Here is a 13,755-nt window from a genome sequence, read left to right as displayed (position 1 = left end):
TGGCGGAACGCCGCCGGCGCCCGCTCTTGGCTGACGCCGGACGGTGGGCGGTTCGTCATGCTGAGAGACGACATGTTCGTCCTCAAGTACAACCCCGAGCGCCGGCGCCGCCCATGCTGCTGGGACGCGGTGCCGGACCTGGGAGGCTACTCGGTGTTCGTCGGCAAGAACCATCCCGTGGTGCTGCTACCAAGGGATGCGCCAGGCGTGACGGCCAACAGCGTGTACTGGATCAATGAGCAATCGAGGAATGAGCCCATGGTGTTCGACATGGTCACCAGGACCTCGACACCTCACCCTTCCGCCGCCAAAGCACTGCCTCCCTCGTGCATGCCAGTCTGCTGCTGGTACTTCTTGGATGACAAGATTACAGAGGTCCAAGACAATAATGGAAGAAAACGACGTCTAAGTTTAGATCATTATTGCGAGCAGGTCAACAAGAGTAGTCGGAAGGCTCACTAGTCACGTACGCGTAGAATTACCGTGCACTAGGAAACGTTTCGTCTGCTTCCGATATTTATAGAGCTCCTTGGCTAGCTGATTGTGAGAGTAGAGTTAAATTGCAATCTACCCTACTGCAATTTTCCCTCTTAGAAATCCATCTGTAGGCCCACAATTTTTTTACAAATTCACTACGTCAGATGTGATAATTTTTCTCTGGTTGTAAGCCTCTAGCTTATTCATTTGAGATTATTTGCCAAATCTATCTGCTATTTAGTAGTTTTTTTTTCATAATAAATCAACTAATACTATTTTTAGCCATGACTTAACAGCCAAATAATTCAAATAATTCAAGCACGAGGTTACGAGTCGGCTTATCAACTGGCAATAATATTTTATTGCTGCTGGGTTGACACTTGAGCTAGCACAGAAACTTGATATATCACTGTTGGCTTATGCTTAAACCCCGCTGTGTTATGCATGGCATAATCATTGCCGGCTCAACAGCACACCCAACGGTGAATTTGTGACTGACACTTACGGCTGAGCACCACACCTGGCAGTGAGTAAGGCTCTAGATCGATACTCCCTCCATACTAAAAAAAAACCCGACGTTCTAGGCTCACATGTAATTTTTACAAAACTTAGCGTTCTACCGATGCGGGGGAGACTTTGGACTCGTTTACCCCTTCCTCCCGTGTTACGCTCGCGACCGTCCAACTCCTGATCGCCTCACTCGTTTACCCCTCCCTCCCGTTAGACTCCGACCATCCAACTCCTGATTAATCACGCGGTGCCTCGATCCTCACACGCTCTTGCCTGCTCCCTCGCCGCACCATGCCCTAATATGCCGAGGTTCGAACCTGAGACGCAACACTGAAGCTGCCGGCTGCCACACACTAGCCGAGATGGTTAACTTTCTCAAGAGCAACCACAACCCTATTTATTAGGGACAAAGAAGGAAAACTAACTCCTAATGAATCACTCATTGGTTACCACAATCATATTCTAAACGTCAGGTTTCTTGAAAATGGAGGGAGTCCACTGGATATATAGCGCAGTAGAAGATAATTACAGTGAACCAGATGTATAACGTACGCATCAGATAAGTTACACAAAACACCTCAAAACATCCATAATATATGTATACAAACAAGCTGTCTAGAATAACAAATAAAGTAGTACGAATTAGTTCCCGCCTTCATAAAAAATGTAGGGATAATCTCTCTTGAAACACAGGAACCCAGTAAGTTGTTCTTGTATTTCACGTATCTCGAACTCTAGCAACGGATGGTCGTATTCTCTTCTCTCTGTCATTGAATCGAAAAGGTATTAATAAGATGCATAATTAACATATGCCAGGATAACCGAAGCGTATTGATCCTGTGCAGGCGACGCGCATAACAACCAGTCCAAACAAAAAGAGAGACCTCAGCGTTACTTTATTGGGTTAGACTTAAAGAGAAAAGTGATCCATGATTTTTAAAGAAAACAAAGTCCTGATGATTTTGATTCTAACTAACACCCCATGAAGGCGGTTTTTCTGCCCTTAAGGGCACATGCCCTCACTCTCCCATCCATTAGATTCGCTTTGAGAAGTGTGCAAATACACATCTACCCAAACAGAAATTAAAGATAACAAAGCTACTGACAATAATATCAGAATTAAGAAGATCTATATATCGGACAAACTCGTGACCTTGAAGGCATGGGCACACACTCGATTTGAGGTTTAAAATGTTTATTATACCACATTTACTTGAAACCTATTGTTGTTTATGTAAAATCATTAATTACCATTTTGTTAAAAATGTTTTTTTTTGAACTTCAATAGACTTTGATTTATATTCTAGTATATCTTTCTTAATGTCCAGAAACTTGATATGATTTCTTCAAGCGTCAAGCTTTTTTGATTGTCTCAGGCCAACTTCAGGTTGAGACTTATGCCTGTGCTCTAAGTAGTGTGTACACCTTTGGACCGACGTTCCAGGCAGAGAACTCACATACGTCGAGACATTTAGCAGAATTTTGGATGGTTGAACCAGAAATTGCATTTGCAAACTTGCAGGTAAGCTGCTTGACAAACTCTAATATTTTCTTGACCACTTTTACCTAAATAGGACGTGAAGTTTTGTATATGAACATGAATTCTACTAATGCACTTGTGTTCAACTGTGTCAAAGGATGTTATGAACTATGGGGAAAGGTACATACAAGACCTATGGAAGGGGTTACTTGAGTATTGTGAAAAAAGATCTGGAATTCATGGATAAGAAATGTGCTGAAAATGATCCAATTGCAACTAAGCGTCTGAGGCTTGTTTCTTCAACGCCTTTCGAACGCATTTCATATAGAGGCTGTGAATATCTTAAAAGATGCCAGAGATCTAGGGGATGTTCGAGAACGCTATTGAGTGGGGCGATGATCTTATCGAGCATGAAAGGTATGTATAGCGCAGTTGATCTTACTTCTCAATTTTGTATGGCCTGCTTTACCTTGTTTAGAGCTGCAAATTGTGTTTTTCATTTATGATGAAGGTATTTGACTGAGACGGTATTTATGAAGCCCGTTATTGTTAACTACCCCAAAGAAGTAAAGTTGTTCTATATGAGGGCACGAACAACGGACCTCAGCATGCTGTCTTTATATTGTGAAAATTATAAAAAAACACCCTGATTTACAGCAGTAAATGAAGAAAGAGAATGGAGCCGTCTCTTCACGAGAGGACGGCAAAGGCTTGTGCTCCCAGACGTTCTCGCTGACGCATGGATCAGCTGCGGGCGAGCGAGCGCCACCAGGCCTGACTGTCCCTCGCGAGCAGCAACAGACCCGCTCTGCAACTTCTGCTCTGGGCCGGCAGCTAGCGGTCCTATGGCTGGAGCACTCAACAACCCTACTCCTCATTGTCATGGTTAATTTGGATATTATTTTTAGATAATTATAATTCTAATTTCTCTTATTTGTAACGATTAATTAATGCTTAAATATGTTATTTTATAGCAACAAGCAATATAATAGGAAACATAAATCATATTCATGTTTGATCATAGCTACATACAAACATTAAAAATTTTATAGACAGTGAAAAATATAACCATTGTACAAGCTGTCTGTTGAGTTGTCTGTAAAAGACTTGCAGACGGCAAGCTGTCTGTGGGTTGTACATGCCCTAATGATGACCAGAGAGACTGTCCGCTGCTATGGAATATTGTATTCAATAGTTCCATGTGTGAAAATGCATATCTCGGTGTTATGTGGACGACCTCCCTAATAGGCATATGTACATGCTTACTTGGTAGCATAGCATGTGAACCACCTTTCTATACCACTGAATTCCTTTTTGCCTCTATATAACATATAAAAAGAATATTGTGCTTTGTAACATTCCAATTTCCAAGAAGAGGACGTACAATCTTCACAATTTTGATAGTCACATGTTGCTTAGTCCGGTAAGATTGGATAATTCTTTTTAGGACTAGTTTACCAAACCATTGTCGGTTGGCAATATGCATTCATTATTGGATTATGTTTAGCATGTCTATTTTTCTACTGTTTCTTGGGTTTTGTATCAATTTTTATGGAAAACTAGTTCTACTCTAATGGAACAGTTATGTCTGCCCTAATGTCTGCCTTCAATTGAAGTAGAGTGTAATTCATGGATCTGGTTTTGAAATGTTATTCATCATTCTGATAAGCCGGTTTCCCTGCAAATCTGCACCTTAGAACAAGGGTATGCTCATAGCATTGGGTCTGTTGGCTTTTTTCTCGATAATAACTGTTGGGAGTCGATTTGTGTTTGTACTATTTCCTTACAGATGGAGTGTAAACTTTTTTAACGTTATATTGGACTGGATCCTAGCTAAGCTTGATGAAAGTGTTTTTTTTGTTCGATTACATCACTTGAATTATTGATCAAGTTCTCTTTTCATTTGATGAATGCGGCAGGAGGGCAAAGAGTGTCCAAAGGCTAGCTTAAGAAGAGGATTTTTACACCAAAGAGACTACTCAAAACACAAGTCAAATAGTCGTTCACCTGCACCAAGGTTTCAGAATATAGCTCGACAGTACTAGATTTCCAAAGGCTGCCCAGTCCTTCTATACTACTGTAAATTTTGTGAAGGACTACAGACTCTGTGAGTCAATTTGGCACATGATGATCACCATTTTAAGGCTTAGCACATCTACATTACTACATGCATTCTCTTAGGGCTTTAGCCTGAAGAAGTCATTGCCCTGCCAGAGCAAAGTGAAGCTAGTAAGCACCATAAGCTAACTGCAAAATTTAAGGACTAATTCTCAAATTATGTACTAGCTTAGCGTCACCCATGACATTTCAAAATTTACTCTCTTTAAATAAAATATTTACTATACGGCAAATTATAGGCCTGTCATATCTTGTATCTTCCGGTGCATATCTTTTGAAATGATACTGCCAAAATAAGAATGCACACAAGTGTACAAATTGTGGGATGCTTTGTGGAAGACCTGATTGACCTGACCCGTCCGGAAAAACCTGACCCAAGCTGACAGTATATCGGGTTAAGTTCAGATCATGTTTTTTAACTTATGTCTTGTGGTCTGACGCAATCTAGAGAAACTCAACCCAAAATAGAGAAACCCAAGAAATAGCCTGACTCGCTGGTGCGTCGAGTCGAGCTTGGTCCAAAGATTTTGACCTGACGGTTTTTCTCGGCTCAACCCAAACCAACTCACATGGTCTGATCCAACCTAGAAAAACTCAATCCAAATCAGCGAAACCCTAGAAATAGCCCGAATCATCGGTGCTTCAAGTCGATCTCAGTTCAAAGATTTTGACCCGACTGTTTCCCCTGGCTCGACCCAAACCAACCCTATTTGGTGTTTTGAACAGGGTCTACATGGTGGTAAACCTAATGCACGTAACCTCATGGTTTGTTTACTACATCGCCCAAAAAAGATTAAAAATACATTGTTTAATTTATGGTAAAGACTTAATTCCGTATGACCATAGAAAACGGAGACCGCACGGCAACCTCTCTCACTTTATTCATGCGCCTGCGTCGCACGGTATTGCCTTCCACCTCTCTCTCCCCCCTTCCATTTTCCTCTCCCTCTCCCTCTCTCTCTCACAGGCGACACTCGCGAGCTCCTCCCCGTTGCGGCTCTTTCCCCGATGGCGACCTCCTTCGGCGAGCCTGCGCCCATCGCCTCCCCGTGCCCATGCCCCACAGCCTCCCTGTGCTGACCACGACGGATCCGGCGACGACCAAGGCGGATCTAGCAGATCGGGCCCTGTCCAAGGCAGATCTAGCAGATCAGGCCCTGACCAAGGCGGATGTAGCAAATCTGGCCCCGGCCATGGCAGATCCGTCAAGGTAGGCCTTCTCCTCCTTTTGCGTTAGGGTTTCGACGAGCTCTCTGTCCCTCCTTTATAAATTCCAGCGGGCTTAGGAGGAAAGGAGGCTTGAGAGGAAGGCCGACCAGACGGTGGGGATGGCCGACAGACGATTTAAGGGAGTTGGCGACAGCGGAGGTGGCCAGACCAGGTCAGGACAGAGGCGCCATGCCTAAGATGGCCGGTAAGGGGAAGAAGATAGCGTCATGGACGAGCTAGGGTTGTGCCAGAGCTCCGCCGTGGCATGGGTGCCGAAATCAGGAGGAAGAAGTACGATGTTTTTTTCTGACTAAGAACTTGGTCTACTGTCCGTGGGGATGCTACGTAAGTGAATTTTCAACTCTCCAATTTCTTCCCGTTTTCAATCTAATTGCGTACAAAGAACTCATTTTTTCCCGATCAATCAAAGAAAACAATTTTCACCGTGCGCACATGGCACGATGTAGGGTGCGTTTTTAATTTTGGATGCCAAAAACGTTTTAGGTTTGTGTTTGGATGTCAGAAAATCTCCAGCATACCCGCCAACACATGCTAAAACGTGAAGCGTCTCACCAAAATTCAAAGCTGTGGGCTGTGTCTGTGTGCCTGGGAAAGCGGTTCCGATTCCTTGTCCCGTTGGACTGTTCCGCAAACGCATCGTAACCGAGAGGGCCCCTTCGTAAAATCCCCCACCCGAACAATGGATCGTAAAATTCCCCAGCAGGGGAATCGCCTGCATCCGGCCTCCCCAAACCCTAGCATCCCGAATCCGCCGGTCGCCATGGCGCCGTTCCGGCGCTGGGCTGACCTGCCGCCGGATCTCCTCTGCCGCATCGGAGACCGCCTCGACCTCAAGTGGTATGCCAGCGCGCGGGGCGCCTGCACGGCGTGGCGCTGCGCGCTCGCGCCGCCGTCGCCCGCGCTCCTCGTGGTCGCCGACGACGCCCGCTGGTGCCCCTACGCCGCCTCCCTCCCCACGCGGAGGTCCTTCGAGCTCACCGCCATCGTCTCGGGAAGCCGCTGCGTCGGCTCCAGCAACGGCTGGCTCGCGCTCTCCGTCGTCCTCTTCAGCGGCCAGAACGTCTTCGTGCTCCTCAACCCCATCGCCGCCGTGGAGATCGTCCTCCCGCCGCTGATCTACGAGAGCCGCTGGGTTTCCAAGGTCGTCTTCACCCCGAGCCCCGCCAAGGACGACTTCGCCGCCGCGGCAATCTGCGACATCGACAGGATCGCGTACGTCACCGCCGGTGCCAGGAGGTGGGCCGTCATGGAACCCGTCCGCCTCACCAGCGGGGACCAGCTCACCGACGTCGTCTACACCGACAAAGGTAAGGTCTACTGCCTCACCAAGTGCGGGGACGTGCATGTGCTCCGCCTCCCTGAGCGCCGGCGCCGGAAGCCTGCCAACGCCGATGAAGCAGGGACCTCGGAGCCAGAGTTTTCTGTTCTCCAGCCACCACAGCCTACTGAACGCATTAATTTCCGCCCACTGCGATGGCAACATCAGCGCAATTTTCGGATGCTGCGCTATGAACAGGCCCGACCAAGAGAGGATCCAACTATTCCACTGAGGGTAACGTTCTGTGCAGAGACATTCATCCCTTCCTATAAGAAAGTTCCTCCTGAATCGCAAGGACCACACCTAAATGCACCAGCCACTGTTGAGCCCTTGTTGTCTGAGGCCAACCTCCCATTCAACCCTGCCACCGTCTTTGCTCCACCTTATGACACTGTGTCGTCCTTCACTAGTGCGAAGAACTTGGTGTTCTGTGAGGGCAATCTGTACCAAGTTTGGAGGAACGCAAGCTGCACTGTTACTCTGCAGCTGCCTGCAGGAGGTCAGCGTCGCGTCGCGGAAAATGAGATATTGGTGCTTAGGTACTATCCTCGACGGCAGCCTTGCTGGGATGTGGTGAAGGACCTGGGAGGTCACTCGCTTTTTGTGGGAAGGAACAATGCAGTGTCAATGTATGCAGAGGGTGTGGCAGGACTGAGGGGCAACTGTGTATACTGGATTGGTGGGCGTGGTAGGGATCAAGGCATGGTTTTTGACATGGAATCTGGGAGGTCCACACCATGCAGGGCTCCTCCGGTTGGCTTTTTACCTGGGCATCCCCATAGCACAATCTGCTGGTACTTCTTGAGTGATGTAATGAGCATCAACAACAGTTACAACACTAGCGTCAGCAGCAGCAGCAGTGGAGGAAGAAAAGTTTATCAGACTCGAGCAAGAGCACGAGCAGATCTTGCAGACATGGAAGAATGATTGCGTCGCCAAACTTCTTGGCGACATAGTGAGGACCACCAAGCACCTTGGTGGAAATTGAGTTTATAGTCTTGGGAGTCGGAGCTTGATTTCAAGGCGAAGCAAAATCTTGTAGAGAAGGCTGAGGAACTTCCTCATGTGTAGCCTGTTTCCTGAAATAATGTTCAGTTTGTTTAATTGCCTGTAGCCTCTATAATGTTTGTGTTTGTTCGATGTAACCGGATAATAATTTTTGTCTTTTTATACTCAATTTTCATGTTGTTGGATATAACTCAATGGATTATGTAATGTTTTTGGTGTTGGTAATGTTCTGAATTTTTATTACCAGTTTCTGTGGTGCCTGCTCTTTTTTTAAATCTAAAGCTTGTTGCAGATAAGCTTTGAGATTGCACTGATCCTTTATTTTTCTTTATATTTATATATTCTGTTTGCGTACGCACACCAAGTGCACTGCTATGTGCAAGAAGCAAGGGCTATGCTGTGATAGATGCTCTGAATTGTTGAGGTAACCAAATAATTATTGTCTCCTTTTTATGTTTAATTTTCATGATGCTGTGTTGAAATGATTTGATGGATTATGTAATATCTGTGCATTGGTAATGTACTGAATTCTATTATCAGTTTCTGTGCTGCCTAATAAACAGTAAGTTTTCCACTGGTTGACTATTTGCCTATTTGTTTGAACATATTCTTACTATGGTTAAAGTAGAAGGTGATGCTTTCCTGGATTAACCATGCTTCATTTGCTTGTATTGTTGATCCAAGCTTCATTTGCTTGTATTGTTGATCCATGCTTCATTTGCTTGTATTGTTGATCCATGCTTCATTTGCTTGTATTGTTGATCCTGATACAAGCGTGAGAACAAACTATGACAAAACACAAGCAAGTAGCAACATTTTCATCCAAAACTTTTTTTATGTAGAACAATGGATCCATTAGCATATTTTCCTAGAAACATGTCATATTGTTGATCCTGATACAAGCGTGAGAACAAACTATGACAAAACACAAGCAAGTAGCAACATTTTCATCCAAAACTTTTTTTTATGTAGAACAATGGATCCATTAGCATATTTTCCTAGAAACATGTCATATTGGAAATACGCTGGCAGGTGGCAATGCTTTACTGTCATTTCATCGTGACGAGCTTATAATTGCTATCTGATATTTGAAGCTTAAATTGTAATTCCTATCTGATATTGGACATGAACTGGATGAGGAAGTGTATGTGACTTGCTCTGTAGTACGGTTGGATTATAGTTATGAAAGGTCACTCACATGTACAGCTTTTACTATCGCCCTTTTTCGGTGAAATCTTCAAGGAAGACGTTGCAGTAGGAAGTTTTGGGGTTTATTAATGTTGCAATGTATAATCATGGCATACAAGTCTTGTTTTTGTTCTGTCAAGACTCATATATTCCTTATGATGGACTGATAGCTTACATTTACAAGCTGATCCTACCTCTAATAGTGCTCATTGCATTCTGAATAATCAGATCCTTAACCAGATTGCTGCAAATATTGAAGCATTCAAGGCCCGTATTTATTTATACTTGTCATATTTGTGGCCTGAACCTGCCACTTTTATTTATACTGGAGTTTCAGTCACAAGGCACATGGTGCCTGCAGACTATTTGAATCTAGTTGTAGCTTTTAGTTATACTCCTCTGGTATCTCACGTATTATCAGTTCCTTTGGTGCCCGCTGGTCCTTTTTAATCTAAATCCTTAGGCAGAATAAGCTGAGATCATGCTGATCCTTTATTTCTCTTTATTATTATGTTTGCATCCCCCTACATCCTATCGCCATGTATGTACAAAAAGCAAGGCCTATGCAGTAATAGATACTGTGAAGTGCCATCAGAGTCCTGAGCGATTTAAGTGAGCAGCGGCGCCTGTGGATGAACGCTGAAACATAGTGCCTGCAGCGACCGGGCGACCTCATCCATGGCCGGTCTCTGATCGGGCATCACTGACGTGCAGCGCAGAGCGAGCTCGAGAGTGGCCTGCATCCCCTTCTGCGCCGCCGCGCTGGCGATGCTGGGGTCTAGTATCTGCGACGCTCCGTCAGCCACGTTGGCCCGCCGCCGCACCCACTTGACGATGTCGACGGAGCCGTCGTCGGACGCCGGCTGCTCTGCTGGCTTTCCGGTGATCAGCTCCAGTAGGATGACCCCGAAGCTGTAGACGTCCATGAGGTGCGTTGGTTTCTTGCTGCAGTTTCGTTCTGGTTTCAGAAAAAAAAAGGAGCAGCTCAACTTCAGTGAAATCTGTTTACTGCTGGTTTTCTTTCGTATTTAGCTATACATTCAGTCAAAGCTAAAAATTTTGAGCTGAAAACACATAATAGGTGTTGTCTTGTGCACAAAATCTCCGAGCATTGCAATATGAGTGCATCAATTGAACTGCAAAAAAAGCATACCTGGTGCAATGTAGCACTTGTAATTCAGATCAGAAGACATGCAAGAATGGTACGCCATCTCCCCGACAACACGATCAATCCCAAATCCGGTAACCCTGGGCTCGAATTCATCACAGAGCAGCACATTGCTCGACTTGAGGTCTCTATGCAGCACATGAGGAGCATGGTCGTAGTGAAGGTGTGCCAGCCCTTGAGCTACTCCCACAGCGATCCTCATCCGGTCCTTCCAGGAGACACTGAATTTCGGCGCGCAGATGAGATCCTGCAGGCTTCCACTCTGCAAGTAGTCATAGATGATGCTGACCTCGCCCTCCCAGTAGAAGAATCCCAGCATCTTGGCGATGTTCTTGTGCCGGATTTTCGCCAGTGCTTTCATCTCGTTCTTGGCTGCTCTGAATGTCAGCTTGCCTGATGAATTCAACAGCCTCTTCACCGCAACGTTTTGCCCGTCTTGGAGCTCGATCAGGTAAACTCTTCCAAAGGCACCCCTGCCGATGATGTTCTTGTCGTGGAATCCAGCGAGCAGCTCGTCCCCGGTGATCTTGACAGGGTGAAAGAGCACGAGCTTCCACGGGGACGAGGAGGACTCGCCGCCGTGTAACCTCCTGCAGACCGCGAATGCTCCGACGGCGAGCAGCGCCACGCCGGTGAGAAACGACGCCACGGTTGCGGCCACCGCGAGTCCCTGATGACGCTTCCGCGATGGCGCGTCGCAGTCTTTCGGCAGTCCCGGGCCGCACAGCCCCGGGTTCCCCTGGAGGAACACGGCTGGAAGCTCGGTGATCAGAGACGGAGGCACGCGGCCGGAGAGCTGGTTGTACGAGACGTTCAGGAGGGCGAGCTTCAGGTTCTGTAGCTCCGTCGGAATGCCGCCGGTGAGGGCGTTGCTGGACAGGTCGATGTACGTCAGCACCTGCAGGTCTCCGAGGGACGCCGGTATCGGCCCGGTGAAGCCATTGCCGGCCAGGTACAGCGACACCAGCCTCCTGCAGTTCTTGAACGCCGGGATCGTGCCGGAGAGCGCGTTGCGGGAGATGTTGATGATGCTCATCGCGGGGGAGTCGCAGAGGTTGTCCGGCAAGCTGCCGTTGAGCGCGTTCAGGGAGGCGGAGAAGCGGTACATGGTGCGGACCGTGCCGATGCTCTGAGGTATCCCGCCGGAGAAGCTGTTGTTGTCGACCTGAACCTGCTCGAGCCGAGACTGGCCGCCGGGGAACTCGGGCAACCGGCCGGTGAACCGGTTGTTCTGGGCCCGGAGCACGCGCAGGTCCGGCAGTGACCAGAGCCCGGCGGGGAGCTCCCCGCTGAAGGCGTTGTCGTGGACCTCGAACCTCTGCAGCATCGAACAGTTTGTAATCTCCTCCGGGAACGGCCCGGACAGACCGTTCTGCGACAAATCCAGAGTCATCAGCTTCTGAAATTTGCCGCCGAACCCGGGAGGCACGACGCCGGCCAGGTTGTTCATGGACAGATCAAGAACCTCCAGCTGCTCCAGCCCGAGGAAGGATTCCGGGATGACGCCGCTGAACCCCGAGCCCTGCAGGAACAGCCACCTGAGGCCGCTCATCCCGCCGATCTCCCGCGGCAGCTCGGACTCGAGGAACTGGTTCCTGGACAGGTCCAGGAGGTGCAGGCCGGTGAGGTTGCGGAACAGCGCCGGGTGGAGCACGCCGGAGAGCAGGTTTCCGCCGAGGTCGAGCACCTGGAGGCCGCCGCCGAGCGCGGCGAGGCCCGCGGGCACCTGCCCCTCGATGCTGTTGCGGCTGAGGTCGAGCGACACGAGCGAGGTGAGCAGGGCGAGCTGCTCCGGGAGAGGGCCCCAGAAGGCGCCCGCGCTGAGGTTGAGCGCGGCCAGCGACGCGCACCGAGAGAGTTCCAGCGGGATGGTCTGGTTGAAGCCGTTGGACGCGAGGCTCAGCGCGACGAGGGCCGGCACGCGGCAGAGCGAGGATGCGGACAGCTCGCCGGAGAGGCCGAGGCCCTGGAGGGAGAGGGAGACGGAGACGGTCGCGTTCGCGGCGGCGCTGGCGCTGGTGCAGGTGACGTGCGGCCAGTTGCAGTAGGGAGTGGAGCGCGACCAGGAGGAGAGCGCGCCCGACGGGTCCTGCAGGGACGCCTTGAAGTCGAGCAGGAGCTCTTGCGGCGTCTCTGCCGGTGATGATGATGATGATGATGATGCCGCCGAAGACGGTGACGTTGAGGCCGCGATCAGTAGTGAAAGGAGGAGGAGGAAGAGAGGGAGGCAGGTGGCAGCGGCGGCGGATGCCATGGACGATGGATCGGAGCTAGTGGAAGTGGAGCGTCAACTAGCGAGTGTGCGAGCGAGCGAGCTGCCGCCGGCTGTTTTGTGCGCCAGGCCAAAAAGCAACAGGAACGCAGTATTCACTCGGCTTTCGCTCAACAAAATGAAAAAGAAATCATTCACCACTCATCACCATCGACTCGTCAACAAGATCAGCACGTCTGGTCATTGCACGAGTAGACTTCTCAGGGTGGTTGGGTGGGCCTTGTTTACTTCTAAAAAATTTTGCAAAATATAAATAGTAGTACTTTCGTTTGTATTTGACAAATATTATCCAATTATAGACTAACTAGGCTCAAAAGATTCGTCTTGTCAATTCCGACCAAACTGTACAATTAGTTTTTATTTTCATTTATATTTAATACTTCATGCATACGTCTAAAGATTCGATGTGACGGGGAATCTGAAAAATTTTGCAAAATTTTTGGGAACAAACAAGGCCCTAGACTACTAGTGGTGGAGTAAACATATCGCCTGCAGGATGGCAGTACATTCTGCCGGCGAGCTCTCGCCTTTTGCATTATTTCGTTTGGACTTTGCGATGCTTGACACTGTCACTTTTGGACTCGGAGTGGCGCCATTGTCCTGCGTGTTGGAGGCGACGTGACGTTCAGGTAGTATCCATTCCCCCGGACGTGGCTTGTACAGGTTAGAAACAACTCTGCTACCAGACTACCAGTAGCAGACTAGCATTACTATTTTAACGCCTCTTTTGTGATGGGTGATCATTGTAAAGGTGAAAAAAAAACATGCTTTGGTGGGAACATCGTATGAGATAGCTTTCCAACGAAAATTTACCCAACAATCATAGTGAAGAGTTAGCCAGAAAAATGCACTCAGCAACAATCAGTAGAACAACTGCCCTGATTGATATTTTAATCCTCAGTGCCACCGGCTAATGTCACGGGGATTGTTTTTGCTCTATCCATCCACAAATGGAAACAAAACAAATAAAGAAATACTAGTACACA

At 48.0% G+C, this 13,755-nt stretch overlaps 2 protein-coding genes across 2 annotated transcripts; one reads left to right on the top strand and one right to left on the bottom strand.

Annotated features, from left to right (window-relative positions):
- Window positions 6,470-8,387, top strand: LOC8073568. Its single transcript, XM_002447976.2, has one exon. The coding sequence runs from the start codon at window positions 6,495-6,497 to the stop codon at window positions 8,058-8,060; it is 1,566 nt and encodes a 521-aa protein (XP_002448021.1). The 5' UTR covers window positions 6,470-6,494; the 3' UTR covers window positions 8,061-8,387.
- On the bottom strand, window positions 9,789-12,902 carry LOC8073567 (probably inactive leucine-rich repeat receptor-like protein kinase At5g06940). The gene is made up of 2 exons (XM_002446603.2): window positions 10,483-12,902; window positions 9,789-10,287 (listed from the first exon to the last, which is right to left on the bottom strand). The coding sequence occupies exons 1-2, from the start codon at window positions 12,749-12,751 to the stop codon at window positions 9,938-9,940; spliced, it is 2,619 nt and encodes an 872-aa protein (XP_002446648.1). The 5' UTR covers window positions 12,752-12,902; the 3' UTR covers window positions 9,789-9,937.

This window comes from Sorghum bicolor, chromosome 6 (genome assembly GCF_000003195.3).
Source record: "Sorghum bicolor cultivar BTx623 chromosome 6, Sorghum_bicolor_NCBIv3, whole genome shotgun sequence".
Classification (NCBI taxonomy): Eukaryota; Viridiplantae; Streptophyta; class Magnoliopsida; order Poales; family Poaceae; genus Sorghum; species Sorghum bicolor.
Note: the sequence above shows the minus strand (reverse complement) of the source record. Positions and strands in the feature narration are given on the sequence as shown.

Bases quoted from the DNA above. Each gene is read 5' to 3' on its own strand.
- LOC8073567 (XM_002446603.2), bottom strand. From the start codon at position 12,751: ATGGCATCCGCCGCCGCTGCCACCTGCCTCCCTCTCTTCCTCCTCCTC. The intron at 10,288-10,482 runs GTATGCTTTTTT...TTCTGAAACCAG, and splicing joins CAAGTGCTACATTGCACCAG to AACGAAACTGCAGCAAGAAA.
- LOC8073568 (XM_002447976.2), top strand. From the start codon at position 6,495: ATGGATCGTAAAATTCCCCAGCAGGGGAATCGCCTGCATCCGGCCTCC.